The sequence below is a fragment of the Pezoporus wallicus genome, unplaced genomic scaffold (assembly GCF_028554395.1).
Source record: "Pezoporus wallicus isolate ANWC-B61680 ecotype Strahan unplaced genomic scaffold, APGP_CSIRO_Pwel_v1 contig_5767, whole genome shotgun sequence".
In the NCBI taxonomy this organism is placed as follows: domain Eukaryota; kingdom Metazoa; phylum Chordata; class Aves; order Psittaciformes; family Psittacidae; genus Pezoporus; species Pezoporus wallicus.
In genome coordinates, this window is record NW_026640599.1 from 9,231,079 (window position 1) to 9,244,157 (window position 13,079).

Sequence of the window (13,079 nt, forward strand, 5' to 3'; positions counted from 1 at the left end):
TATACCTAAGTTACTGGACTGTTCTTATCTCAGCCCATGGGAGTTACATTCTTTTGATTCTCCCCCCCATCCCTCCGGGAGCAGGGGAGGGAGGAAGGGGTGGAGTGGGCTAACAGCTGCCTGGTTCTGGATTGCCGGCTGGGCTTAAACCACGACATTTCTACAAGCATGTGAAACTGAAACAAAATCAAAGTACTCAGACATGTCAGGGTGGCAGGAGGTTCACACTGTATCTGTGCTTTTGTACATGGCGGGATTACTCACACCAAAACTGTGGTTCAGTATCAGCAGCTTGCTGCCACGCCTGTCTTCCTAGTTAGCATTTATTGATTAACTGAGCTACATTATGCCAGTAGCTTCCTACAAATGGAATTGCTTTCCCACAGGGAATTCCAAAGCCAGCACAACCTCTTGACCCATCAGATGCCTGTTCTCATGCTTGGGACTTCTTTCTTTTAGACCAAGAAAAGACAATTTGTTCATTCTCTGTCCATGAGCGGTATTTTCTAAACCTGTCACCATTCTTGTTTGGACCATACTACTGGTAGTCATCTGTACCCATAGCTACTGCTGTTACCTAATCAGTTACTCTCTCTTTTTATCAGTGCTTTTGATTTCTCCTTTGTGAATGCAGCCAATTGCACTGGCCTGTTGGAGTTGGTGTTCTGAACTTTCCTGGAGTTTTATCACATTAATAGTAGCCTGAGACAGCCCTCCAAAATGCTTCTAGCTTTTGTTATCCATAGGCTCTCTGTCCCATTATCAAAGTGCTTAACAAATGACCCTCTGCTCTCTTCCTGTGACCATTCTTCTACCGGCAAGTATGGGCTGGTAGTGCAGAGATGTGGATACTAGCCACAATCTGCAAGAAGCATGTTATGGTAGTTCAAGCAGAGATATGGTAATTGGGAGTCCCCATAGTTCAATTCCCACTGGTCATTCTCAGCTTGCACCTCTGTTTCTGGAAATTAATATTCTAGTGGATATCATTAATTTACTACTGTTTGCAAAGCATGAAAAATACCTCTCAACCTACTGCTTATGGGTGACATCTCTCACCCTTCTCATTGTCTCCCATCAGCATAGGCTGAGACAGTTTAATATTTCTCTTTAACATTCTTCCAGAAAGATTTAACGTACTTATAGTATGGACATGGAAAATGTGAGTTAGCAATGAGGAGTGTGAAACCTGTCTGGAAGAGAGGATAGAGTGGAGATTGATGGCAACCATACCATTCCCATGCAGAGGAGTAGTACTGGAAACCTGTATGTTATCTTTCCAGGGCTTATGTCTGTTGCATCCAACTTTCATTGCTTGCAACAACCACAAGTGTCTATGAGTATATCTGAGGCTTAATCTGATCTGTACTGGCTGCCTGTTGTCTCTTGATAAACTAATCACTGGCCAGTGATTATGATAGAGTCACATCCCCTGCTTCGATGATGGTTAAGGAGATACCAGCAGCTACATTAGATTTTATCCTTTTCTGCCTTCTCTTTGCCACTACAGTGGGAGGAGAAGATTGCAGCCAGCCAGCCCATCACATACACTGGATCTCTAATGAAGATGTTTTATCATTAACTTGGAGGTCCTTGCACAAGCCTTTGCAATGTAACCCTCAGATGTCCCCATGACAAGCCCAGTAAAAAAGATGTAGCTCTGCTGGCAGGCAAGAGTCCATGTGTCTGCATCCCACAGAGTACTTCTTTTGCTGATCAAGAATTGTAAACAGATGACACTTCTTTGTGTGAAACCCATCCTGAGAAATGCAAGCAGCTAATAGTAAACAGTACAAGGCTTGCTTTTTCTTGAGCTGAACAAGGGGTGAGGAAGGGGAATAGGAATGTTTCTGAGGATTCTGGACAAGGCAACAGAAGCCCTAGCCATGCAGGGTGATGTGTGACACACTGAAGGAAGGGCTTCTCTTTGTGAGCCATTATAGAGCAGTCAGATAATCTCCCTGCTTTTAGGGACTCCGTGGCTTGAGTTTGCTCCCACCATTCTCTCCTTCCACCCATGAGACTGACCAGCCACTCACATTGACTCTGCTTATTCTTTTTCTCTTGCAGGCCAGAGAAGGAGAAGTAGCTATTATAGATAAAGTTTTGGATAATCCAGCTTTGACATCTAGAGACTTTCAAGAATGGAAACAAATGTACCTTGATCTCTTCACGGACATCTATCAAAGCAGCACCCCGAGGGACTCTGTTAATGGCTCATCTGAGGTTGATGCACTTATAGCTTCCTTAGCGCACACTTACTCTTACATTGAAACGCATGTATAAAGGTCTCTCTTTTTGCCCATTTGCTACACTCCAGCCCTTTACTTAAGTGCGTAAAGTAGGTTTTATATCAATATGTGGGAGTTCTAGTAAATTATATTTTAATGTTACTCAGCTGTGTAAAGTAAACCTTCAATGGTCAACAGTACCACATCTTTAATGAGGATTTGTATATTTTATATGCTACCAATGCTCTGCTTGTGTTTACCTTCTGTGAAATAACAAAAATAATCTTTAGCTATTAAAGAAAAGTATTTAAAAGCATTTTTGGAAGATTGTGGCCTTCATGCAGGAAGTTCCACAAGCTAGGGTTTTGTTATCGAAGGTTACTTTTACAATGATATTTTATATTATATAATTCCAGTATTGCATTGCATTTTTGGAGTGCAGGTACTATTTTGGTGGTGGAAGAAAACTAATTTTTATATTTAATGAGAAACTCTAGGAGTTTTCTTAAGTAACAGGGAAAAAATGTAATGCAGCGCTTGTGTTTCAGTTTTGTCAAACACACAAAAGGGTGAAAATCAGCAGACAGAAATTATTGAAGGGAATTTAAGTATCAAAATGTTAGGTCTTATTTCCTTGTGCTTTTGTAAAGCCTGCCGCTAAGATTTACTATCAGGGCAAAGAGATGCTGGTTTATATGCTAATGAAGACCAAATTATGTGTTAGTTGTCTCTTAACCACATTTGGTTGATTTTTTTAAAAATTAGTCATGTTACTGTCATTTATGCTGCTTTTGTACTGAAGGTATCAGTATAATGTGTAGATTTTTCAAAAGAGAATAAGTAGACTTTGAACATCCTTGATAGCTGCATTTCTCTTGCCCAGAAAAGCAGCAGTGAAAAAGGTTCCCAACGAAGTGCTACAAATCTGAGAGGCTTTGAAAATTCCCACAATAGAAATGGAGTGAATACGATTTTTCATGCAGTCTCCTATGTGTTTTCTGAGCTGTGAAATTTGGCTGTATTGTATGAAGGGAAAATATGTGATGGGAGCAGAGCTGAGCAGAGAACCTGAAAAAGTGAGGAGTAAAAAAGCCTCTGGTTTCCTTTTGAAGGGAAAGTGATGCCTCTGGGTTCTGATGAGTTCACAAGCCAATTAAAATGTTTTAAACTTCTATGAGATGCAAGATGTGCTGGAGACAACCCAGTGAATATGAGTAGAAATAGCTCCTTAGAGCCAGGCACAGGCCTGGAATAGGAAAGTGGGAGGGAAATCTTAAATCACGTATTTACTTTTTATGGGCTTGTTTTTCAAAAGTCATCAGAGCATGACAAAATATTTCTGCTGCTTTTCAGTATTTTGCTGCATAAATTAGAACTCACAATGATTTAATAATGCTCATGTGAAAGGGGAAAGCCTCCTTTATACTCTTTACAGCAAGCTGTACTCTTAACCAACTTTAGACTATTGCCTGTACAGCTTAGTGAATGTACTTTAAAGTTTATGAGCTCTGATGTTTCCTGGCATCCATGAAGGGTTGAAGGAAAGAATGGATAGATTTACCTTCTCTCTCCTTCTTTCTTTTTTTTTTATTCCTCTTTCTCTCCCTCATTTTCCTTCATTCTCCCCTTTCTCTCCTTTTCTCCCTCTCTTTTTTTTTTTTTTATTGCATTTGGATTGCAAATGTTTTGCAGATTTTGCACAATTGTACAGAAGAGTGGCCTTTCTGTAGCCCATTTTCAGTAATCCTGTATTCAAGTCAATATGGATGACAAATCATGTATTAATGTTTGTATAGAATTCTGGATCCGGTGTAATATTTGTACCATTAGAAGACTATTGTTTGTATAAACTGAACATTTATTTACTGCATGGGTACTGACTTGTATATTAAATTTGTGAGGTTTTTTGTAAATTTCTCTTTAAAAATGCTTGACTTGAAATGGATTGTGCTATTGTTCCAAGCATTTAGATTCTCTTGCTATTGTTTTACTGGACCAAAAGTAAATATATTCATATAAAAAACCTCTTTATATCTGATGGATGTATATGCACATTGTGTAGTTGATTCCTTGTCAAAACCAAGGCAGCTCAGAAGACTTAGATCTGTTGCTATGCAACAGCTATTCTGCCTGCACTTTACATTAGTAAAGTCAGCTTGATTGCTTTAAAGGTGAAAATTAAACATTACAGTTTTTTAAGCTAGTCTAGTGACAAAGAACATGTGTCCTCTCCATTGTGCTGCCTTCTTTTAAGACTATTAAATGTTCTTCTATATATATTTTTATTGTATTAACTCTCAGCCTAGAAAGGGAACACTGTAAAATGAAGTACAATAAATTTAGCTTTTAAATGAACACTTGTGACTCAGGATTCAATTTACTTCATACCAAAGTGATTCTGCAGCATCTGGCCATTTTACCTGCATTTCACAGATACACAGTGTTTAAAGTACCCTCATAATCTGTGCCTTCAAACTTGTCCAGCATGGCCAAAAAGTAAGGCTTGCTGTTTCATATGTAGGCAGACACTGAATAAAGACTTCTGACAACATTCAGTTACCTCTCTCACCTTCATCCTCTTTGATGAAAGTAAACCTTTTCTGACTGCAAGATTCTCGCAGATCATTCAGCAGCTATGATCCATTTTACCCTTATGAGCAGGTATGATAAAGCAGCATGTGCTACTGAGGTAAGTTTCAAGGGATTAGTTACAGCAACTCCTGTAACAAGGCTAATAATAAGTATACCACTTCAGCTCTGGCCATCTAAACTAACACAAGGTTTTGGTACAAAAGAAATGTGCTGTGCTGGTCTTTAAAATGACACAAAATAAGCATCTGAAGGGCATAATGCAACAAAAGCTGCTCAGGGAGAAATGACTTCTGCTAAACAATCACTGTTTCAACTCATGGCCATAACTTGAGTCCATATATCAAAAAAATCCATGCTTTCTGTCCAGTAATTTCATGCTGGTTAGCTAAGATGTTCTTTCCTTGTATGTAGCATATCGAATAATACCTTTTCCTTGGCAGCATATGTTATTAGTTCTCATAGGCATCAATTTTCTAGTCTTTATACAGTTCACTTTTATTTTGCTTAGCCATAGTATAAGAATTCAATGGCACTTACCAGCTAGGAAAATTACCTCTGATTAAGAAAACAGAAAAGATGGATTATATTTTTTTAACCTTTGAAATATCGGACTTGAAAAATTAATTGCTATCTAGGTATTATTCTTCAAAAGTCAAGGATTACGATTCTTGCACATTGCCTCAAAATGTGCCACTTGCTACATCCTTCCTTAATGAGATAGGCTTCCAACTCTGTAATTCCAGCACCTTTTCCCATGCTGGAGCCAGACTTCCTTGCATGTTTCCACCAGGTGTTTGGCTTATTAAGGAAAAGCTTTGACTCTGACACATTCAGTGCCATTGCAGTTTTCTTCTTCTTCCTCAGCACCACCCTGATACTTGTCCCCTGAGATGGTTCTTCCTCAGTGTGTGAGCTCAGCAGTTCAGCCGCCTCTTCTGCTGGCTGTCAGTCTCCTGCTCATCGGCCAGTTCGGAGAGTTGCAGCACCGCGCACTGCAGCCCACACCAAGGCGAGGGAGCTTTGCAGATCTCTTCCCAGCCATCATTGTCAATGTCATAACCGACCACATCTTGCGTGGGGACTTCCTGTGAGTTCTGCCATTTCTTTCCCCCAATAAGAAGAGCTGTTTCCTCTACCACTGCCAGACCATAGCAAAATCGATCATAGATAAGTGGTCTTAACCGAGTCCATTGGTTTTGATCAGGATCGTATCTTTCTATTTCAGAGAATGGTTCATATAATCCTAAAAAGGTGAATATGGCTTCTCTGATTGTTGCCATCTGATGCCCAAATCGAGCAATGCTCATGGGTGCTTGTTTCACCCACTGCCCTTCAAATGAGCTCAGAGAATATACATCCTTGCTTGTGCTGGCTGGATCTGAGTACTTGCCGCCAGAGATGTATATAGTATTCTTGCAAATGGCACTGGCATGGCCATGCATCTTACATGGCAATTCCCTGGCCTTTGTCCATCTGTCCCTGCTGATGTTGTAGACTTCCACAGATGAATGCAGTGACCCATCCCCACCCCTTCCACCAATAGCAAAGATATCCTTGCCCAAGACACAGCAAGAAAACTGGCATCTCTTCTCCAGCATGCCTGTGATTTGGGTCCATGCGTTAAATCTCGGGTCATAACGGTAGACCTTGTTTGTAACCAATAGGTTCTTTTCGGTTTTAGTGTCACCTGGAGCACCATTTTCTATTTCCCCACCCAAGACATAGAGGAAGTTCCCCACCACGCATACACTGTGGTTCTGCACCCTGTCCTGCACCTTTGTGAGAGCTCGCCATTTGTGATTGTAAACGTCGAAGGCCACCACATCTGTGACAAGCCCCCCACTTGCTGTTCCTCCCCCCAGCAGAATGATGCGAGTTTTCTCATTCCTTAGTGTGGTGGACTTATCCTGCAGGACAGGCTGTTTGTAAACAGATGTATGGTAATTTATTCCTTTAATGATCAAGCACTTAATACTTGATGAGAGGGGTACTTCCGACTGTCTGTAGGCTTTTCTCAGCTCTTCCACTGGGATGAGACCGTATCTTATGTGCTCTAAAAGGCTGCTTGTGTGAACCAGCCTGGATTTATCCTGCTTCAGCCAGAGCAGCACAAGATTCAACAAGCAGGTTTCTTTCACTATGGGGAGATCTGGTGATTGAACCACTGCTAGCAAAGACCTGAAGTTCAGTTCGAGCAGTCCTGGCAAATCCAAGTCCAGCAGTTTCCAGAGATTTTTGACAATATATTTTTCTGTTGCTTCTAAGGCATCTGGCAAGTAGAACTTCCTGGCCACATTGGCAGAGAAGCAGCAGTTTTCCAAGGCAAGGTTGTTAACTAAGTATTGATTGCACAAGCCAATAGCGTCAGTCACTTGCAAGTAGCTTGCAGCTTCCAAGGTATCCTCCAGGCTTTCAAAGGAAAGGGGCAACAAGGAAGTGTAAATGAAATCCAGGACATGCTGGAGACCAGTGGGTGAGACAACTTGCAGGTGAATTACACTGGCCTTAGACTCTTGGGTGTAACTTTTGAACATAGCTCGGAAATAGTCGCTGGAGCATGCCAACAAGGATTTGTGTGCAGGAAATTCATTTTCCTTCACTTTCAGCAAAATATCACACAGAAAGCCCTCTGATCTCAGGGTCTGATACTGAGCGAGTACGGTGGTGCAGTGCGCTTTACAGTAGGACAGGAAGTAACTCATGGTAGGCAATGCAGCACTTTCCCCTGAAGTTATTAAAGTAAAAATGCAATTAGACAGTGAAATAGCTGCCCTGTTCACTAGCCATTGCTTGAGTGCCCAGCAGACCTCCAGCTGTTAGAGAAAAGCCCAACAAAAAAAAAACAAATCAGTCTCTTGCCTGGCAGAGGGGGGACAGTTAGTAGATTGGTAGTGAATTCAAGGCATTCCTTTATAGAAAAAACAGCTGAATGTTGTAACAGCTGTAGGATCCTTACTTTTCTTGCCTCTGTCACTTGTGCAAGGATGAAGGGTCCACGGTTGTGCGGAGCACTTGCTTGGCTGGCCATCAGGTGACAGATGAGGGAGCTAGATGACAATCCCAACAAATGATAGTTTGTGTCTGCTCAGCCGTCGCCCTCGACCCTTCTTGCTCTGCAGGCGCATTGAATAGATCCTCTCTGGCTCGCAGTGCATGGCTCTGAGCAGACACGGGTAAGAAGGGAGTGCTGGCTTTTCTCGTCTCCTGTTCGTATTTCAAACTCGAATGAGTTTAGACCTCTCCACCCCGGGACATCAGTGCCCTTATCGTCCTCTTTTCACACTCTCTCAGGAAGCCCGAGCTGAAGATCAAATCAGCACCCAAGGATTACTACGTGAAGATTTTCTGAACCCATAAATCTTTGACTGGCAGGCACTAAGACAACCAAAATATCATGATTAGTCACTGGTTTGATTTGACATGCATTTCTCAGCTCTTTGCTTCACATGACACCGCCATAACTCACAGCTACCAGAATAGCCACAGGCACATCCCCTCATCCCCTTTGCCCAGGAGCCAAACCCAGGCAGGCGAGCAGAGGGGCCAGGGACTGGGCGGGCAGAGGAGCTTCCACCAGCAGCCACGGCCAGAGCAGCTGACATGGAATGATCTGGCTGGAAATCACAAGGGTAACACATTCACACAAAGCAGTGACAAAAATAGACTCTCCCAGTTCAGCCATAATAAACCAGACCCTGTTTATAGAGGAGGCTTTGCATAACTGTGCTCTCGGTTACCAGCTGGGAATAAACCTGGAGCCCCCAGGGACAGGCAGGAGCTGACTCTCTCAGCTTCCTCATTTTCAGTATGGCTCATTAGAAACGTGTACAGGGATTACCCCTGATTTTCACCCAGGCCCTTCAGCGTCTAATTTCTACCAGGAATAGTAGCTTTGGGCAGGCTACGCATTTTGACCTCTTAAAGCTTGCTTTTGTTTTTCTGTATTTTTCTCTGTGTAACTCTGGGTGGAGGTGTTCAGGAATGTCCTCCTGACACCTTTCTTTCCAAGTCACATACACTCAGGACCTGCAAATCTTGACAGTGTCGATAAACACTGGACAATGACCCTGCAGACTTGGGTGCAGAGGACGATCCTGCAGAACTCAAAGATGTCAACTTTTGCTCAAGCCCAAGGTAAAGACTTTTTCCTGCATTTGCTTATATTTATTCATATGATGTCAAGAAATTCTGGCTTACCCCTGTAATCAAGGACTGTCTGGGAGCTGACTGGGTACTGATGTGGAGCATGCATGCTGTGTGACTCTTCTAATGAGCTTAAACTGTCTTGCTAAGCAGACTGATACCTACAGACTGATACCTCCGCTCTGTTTGTGAAGGACTCAAAAACCACTGCTTTTTTTGCCGAATAGCTCTAAAAATTGATTTACTGCTTGAATCCACTTTTGGTCATGACATTATAAACTATAAATCAGGATCTTGTTAAAAAAATCTTCCCCCTTGCTAGCAAAATGACAGTATGGGCAGTGGGGATGAAGTAGAAAAGGAATGTCTTGTTTCTCTTTTCCAGTGGCTTTGCCTATGTCCAAGTTGGGACAACTCTAAAGTATTTCAGGTATTGTTAGCAAAGCTGTGCAGTTGAGTCCAAGCTTCTGGTTTGATGCTTTTCCTGCTTTGGCCAAAACAGACACAGGTATGTCTGTCACCACTTAGCAGTGATGTGTGTTGGTGATGAGGTACCAGGCCTTAAAGCTCCCACTATTCTTCCACTCTTAAAGATACTGCTTTCTCCAGTTTAACCCCATAAGGTACCAGATTTCAATAACTAGAGGTGCAGATAAACCTCCATGGTTTCAAAACAGCAAGCCAGTACTGTGCCTTCACACTTTCACCGGGGGGCTGAGCAGTGAGTGCAGGGGTGCGCACAGGCTGTGCCTTCAGCACAGGACTAAGTTTGAGGAGAGCTTCTGCAGCAGTTCTGGCATAAGCAAGTCCTAGCATCATGTCTTTTTAGGCAACAGTCCTTGTCCTCCATCAGCCCTTCACCTGCGCAGCCGCAATTGCTCTGAGGCGAGGGCTGGGAGGTGACACAGCCAGGAACTGATGATTGAAGAGGACTGTTGGAAACCCAATAATCCAACAGCAGAGACCTGTCTGTAGTCCTGGTCAAGTCCTCAGCCTCCCTCACTGGGTGGACTCCCAGGCAGATGTAGATCCCCAATTCAGAGCACAGCAGAGGTTAGACACTGGCTGGGCAGGCATCTGGGAACCCACCACTGGGAGAAACCCTTGCACATGATGCCCACCAAATGCACAGAAACTGGACTGGTCTTCTGCTATTGAGCCATGGCCAAGAGCCCCCCAGCACTGGTAAAGTGCCTTTTGTACGCCTGGTAAGCCACAGAAGCTGGGACTGAGGACACGTAATTAAATCCTACTTTCCTTGGATCCAGATGCACCAGAAAGGGGTCAGAGATCTGGCATGGGCAACAGTGAGTATTGCCAGCAGAAGCCAAAACACACTTCCCCAGTCAAGTGATGCACTCCAAGACCCTGAGCAAGGCCAGGCCAGACACTGCCCAGGCTCCCACCAATCTTGCTGGCATGCATAAAGTACCATCACAGCATCGTCTGCAAGCACTGAAATGAGGCCAAATGAGGCACAGTCTGAACATCCATGTCTATGCCCAGTGATGCCATGTTAACCAAGCTGGTCGTGCACCACTTGCTCTCCGAATGACTTCCGTATATGTGGCATAGTTTACGCAGGGCAGTTGCCAGCCGACTCCAGTGTGTTGCCACAGGAGCCAGCACTGATTTAACTAAACTAATTTAATACCTGTGCTGGATAAGCAGGTTGTATAATTGCATGCAGGTTTGCTGTGCAATTCCCTCTCAGACCTACTTCATCTTTGTGGCAAGCCAGCTAATAGAACTAGTAAGAATTATGATCTTTATAAAGCTGTTTATTTGCCCAGAGATTTTTTTCCTTTCACTGATGATTGGATAAAAGCCACCTCCTCTCAGTCCCTTGCTCTGGAGTGACAAAACAAAGGTTATCATTATCAAAATGAGGTTTCTCCCTGCTCTGCTTTTAGACATTTAGCAGTGTCTAACTAAGGAGCCTACTCAGCCAGCACCTTCCTTTGTTGACAGACAAATTATCTCCAGGCAGCATCTCAGGTCTTTGGCACCTTTGGAGGAATAGTTAAAGTCCATTAGCAAGAGAGCAGACAGTGAATAAACAGCTAACAGTACAAATCTTAGGAAGAGACAGAGCACTAGGTGGGATTCAGTCAAGCCACGATCTTATATTTCTCAGCCATAATTTGGAAGATCAGATCTAATGTTTGACTCACTAGTTGGTGCTTAAAATTAGGGAAACATTAGTGTTTCAGTGATATTGATTTGCTGGGAATAGATAATGCATTTTTAATCGTGCTCCATTTAGACTTTAAATTATATTTAGATTTTAGGCTTTTAATATACTCCTGTTGAAAACATTGCTATACTATAGTAGGCAGTCTGCAATAAAAAAGAATATTAAGAGGTGTGCTGTGGAAAATACTGGCTTCCATGCTTGCAGCATTTTTTTTTTCCTGTACAAAGCTGAAAAATGGTCTGAATTTCAATGCCATGTTCAGTTTAATCTTGCAAGTAGACCATCAGTTAATAAACACTTCAATTATCATTGTAAATTTTCCCAATTATTTTTTTAAGAGTAAAGGTTATAAAAAGAGCTGTACAAGTAAAATTAGGCTCATTAGTAACAAGTGGCTTACTGTGGAATATTCATTACAAAAATCCACAGTGGAGAATTTCTAAGCTACACTTTGTTCCAGAAGAAATCAGTGCAGTCTAGAGGACAAAAGAGCAAATGCTTCAGATGCTTGGTAATGTACCGCATGAACAAATATAGCAGAAGTGAGCCAAATGATGAAAGCAATAGGGATGATGTAGCATACATATCTAGATATATATCTAGAAACTTACAGGAAAGATCTTATTGATTTAGGTTGTCTTTTAAAAAATCATTGGAATAGAGTCTGTACTTCACCCTTGAATAATCATTCACAATAGCATATGGGTCACCCCATCTATTTAAAGCAAAGGATGTTTAGCCTGGGAAGGCAGTCTTTAAGAACATAACAGTAAGAAGAAGACATTTTCTTGCAGCTAAAAGCAATGTCTGGTGCAATCACGTCTGTGTATAAAAGCAAACGAGAAAGTTACCAGCTTGGATGAGGTGGGCTTAGGCCATGAGGTTTCCATTTTGGCAGGAAGAGGCTGGGGACACATGTGGTCTTAAGCACTGTCTGGGTGTGAAGGAGCTGGAAGTCCCCATGGGCACTCTCCCCCACAACAGTTGGGGAGAGGAAGTAAGTGCAGACCAGAGCATCCCCTGGCCCATCAGAGAAGTCTGCAAGCCTGGGTGCACCACATCCCTCCATGTGCCACCTAGGAGGGGTCTGTGTCCAGGGACGATGCTGGCAAGAAAAACTTTAAGCGAAAGCCTCTGTCTGCCACTGGGGAGAAGAGGTTTAGCGTGATCAGGTGTGTAAGCAGGGATTCCAGCCAGAGCCTGCTGTTAGGCCATGCCTGCAAAGCCACACCTGCTTGGCAGTTTTCTGTGGTTATATGGAAAAAGAGGAAGCAAGGTGGAAATACCATATGCACACCTGGGCTGGGGATGCCATGCCCCAGATGGGTTACACTAACACTGGGTACTGGGATGCAAGAAAGCATCCTGTGTCAGACTGTGGAAGGCAACATGAAATAAGAGTCTTTTAATCAGCTGGTGTCTCATTTGTTTCCTCTCCCTTTTTTTCAGGTTTCCTTCCATTCGCCTTCCATGAAGACAAATGTTGTTATGGCTTCCATTGCCCTCTCAGTGTGTTAGACATGAGCTTCCACGGTGAATAAAAAAACAAATTGGGAAAGTTTTTAACTTGGGTTCCCATTTCAGAGCGGCTGCAGTGGGATGAGTCAGGCATGCAGCTGCAGAGTAACAAAGGTGAATCTGTATTTTAATGAGTCCATTTCAGAGCAGATATACTAATGGCCTTCACAGCACTTCGCAGAGGAGGGCAGAGGGCTGCTTCTGCTCTTGCAATGGTCTGGTGGCAGGAGAGGTGCTCTGCATCGAGGCATTGCTTTTTTTCCCACTGAAAGCCAGGGCTGCCCAGGCTGCAGCTGGGGCAGAGATGGACCTGCAGCCCCTGCCTGGAGTGCCTTTGCTCTGTATCCAGCTCAGGGCTGCTCAGAGACCATGTTTTGTGTTGACCTTGCACAGTGAGG

General features: G+C 43.0%; 2 protein-coding genes and 1 long non-coding RNA gene across 8 annotated transcripts in view; 2 read left to right on the top strand and 1 right to left on the bottom strand.

The window, feature by feature from the left end:
• CNKSR2 (connector enhancer of kinase suppressor of Ras 2) overlaps positions 1 to 3,872 on the top strand; it is a 213,027-nt gene extending 209,155 nt beyond the window's left edge. For all 6 annotated transcript variants that reach the window (XM_057419585.1, XM_057419587.1, XM_057419588.1 and 3 more), the window contains one exon: positions 2,071 to 3,872. In XM_057419585.1, coding sequence (XP_057275568.1) covers positions 2,071 to 2,286 — 216 coding nt within the window. In that variant the 3' untranslated portion in view covers positions 2,287 to 3,872. The remainder of the gene's footprint in view (positions 1 to 2,070) is intronic.
• A 1,576-nt stretch (positions 3,873 to 5,448) lies between these two features.
• Positions 5,449 to 7,878, bottom strand: KLHL34 (kelch like family member 34). The gene is made up of 2 exons (XM_057419593.1): positions 7,780 to 7,878; positions 5,449 to 7,636 (listed from the first exon to the last, which is right to left on the bottom strand). Exons 1-2 carry the CDS (start codon positions 7,849 to 7,851, stop codon positions 5,738 to 5,740), a joined length of 1,971 nt encoding a protein of 656 aa, XP_057275576.1. The 5' UTR covers positions 7,852 to 7,878; the 3' UTR covers positions 5,449 to 5,737.
• Positions 7,879 to 8,827: 949 nt separating this feature from the next.
• Positions 8,828 to 12,729, top strand: LOC130604768 (uncharacterized). Its single transcript, XR_008973519.1, has 3 exons — positions 8,828 to 8,957; positions 10,880 to 11,017; positions 12,613 to 12,729. It is a non-coding gene; the product is annotated as an uncharacterized LOC130604768 (long non-coding RNA).
• Positions 12,730 to 13,079: the final 350 nt, after the last annotated feature.

What these genes read in the sequence shown, in the direction of transcription:
- KLHL34 (XM_057419593.1), bottom strand. Translation starts at nt 7,851, where the DNA reads ATGGCCAGCCAAGCAAGTGCTCCGCACAACCGTGGACCCTTCATCCTT. An exon ending in AAGTGACAGAGGCAAGAAAA is followed by an intron (nt 7,637 to 7,779) that starts GTAAGGATCCTA and finishes TTTCTCTAACAG; the next exon opens with CTGGAGGTCTGCTGGGCACT.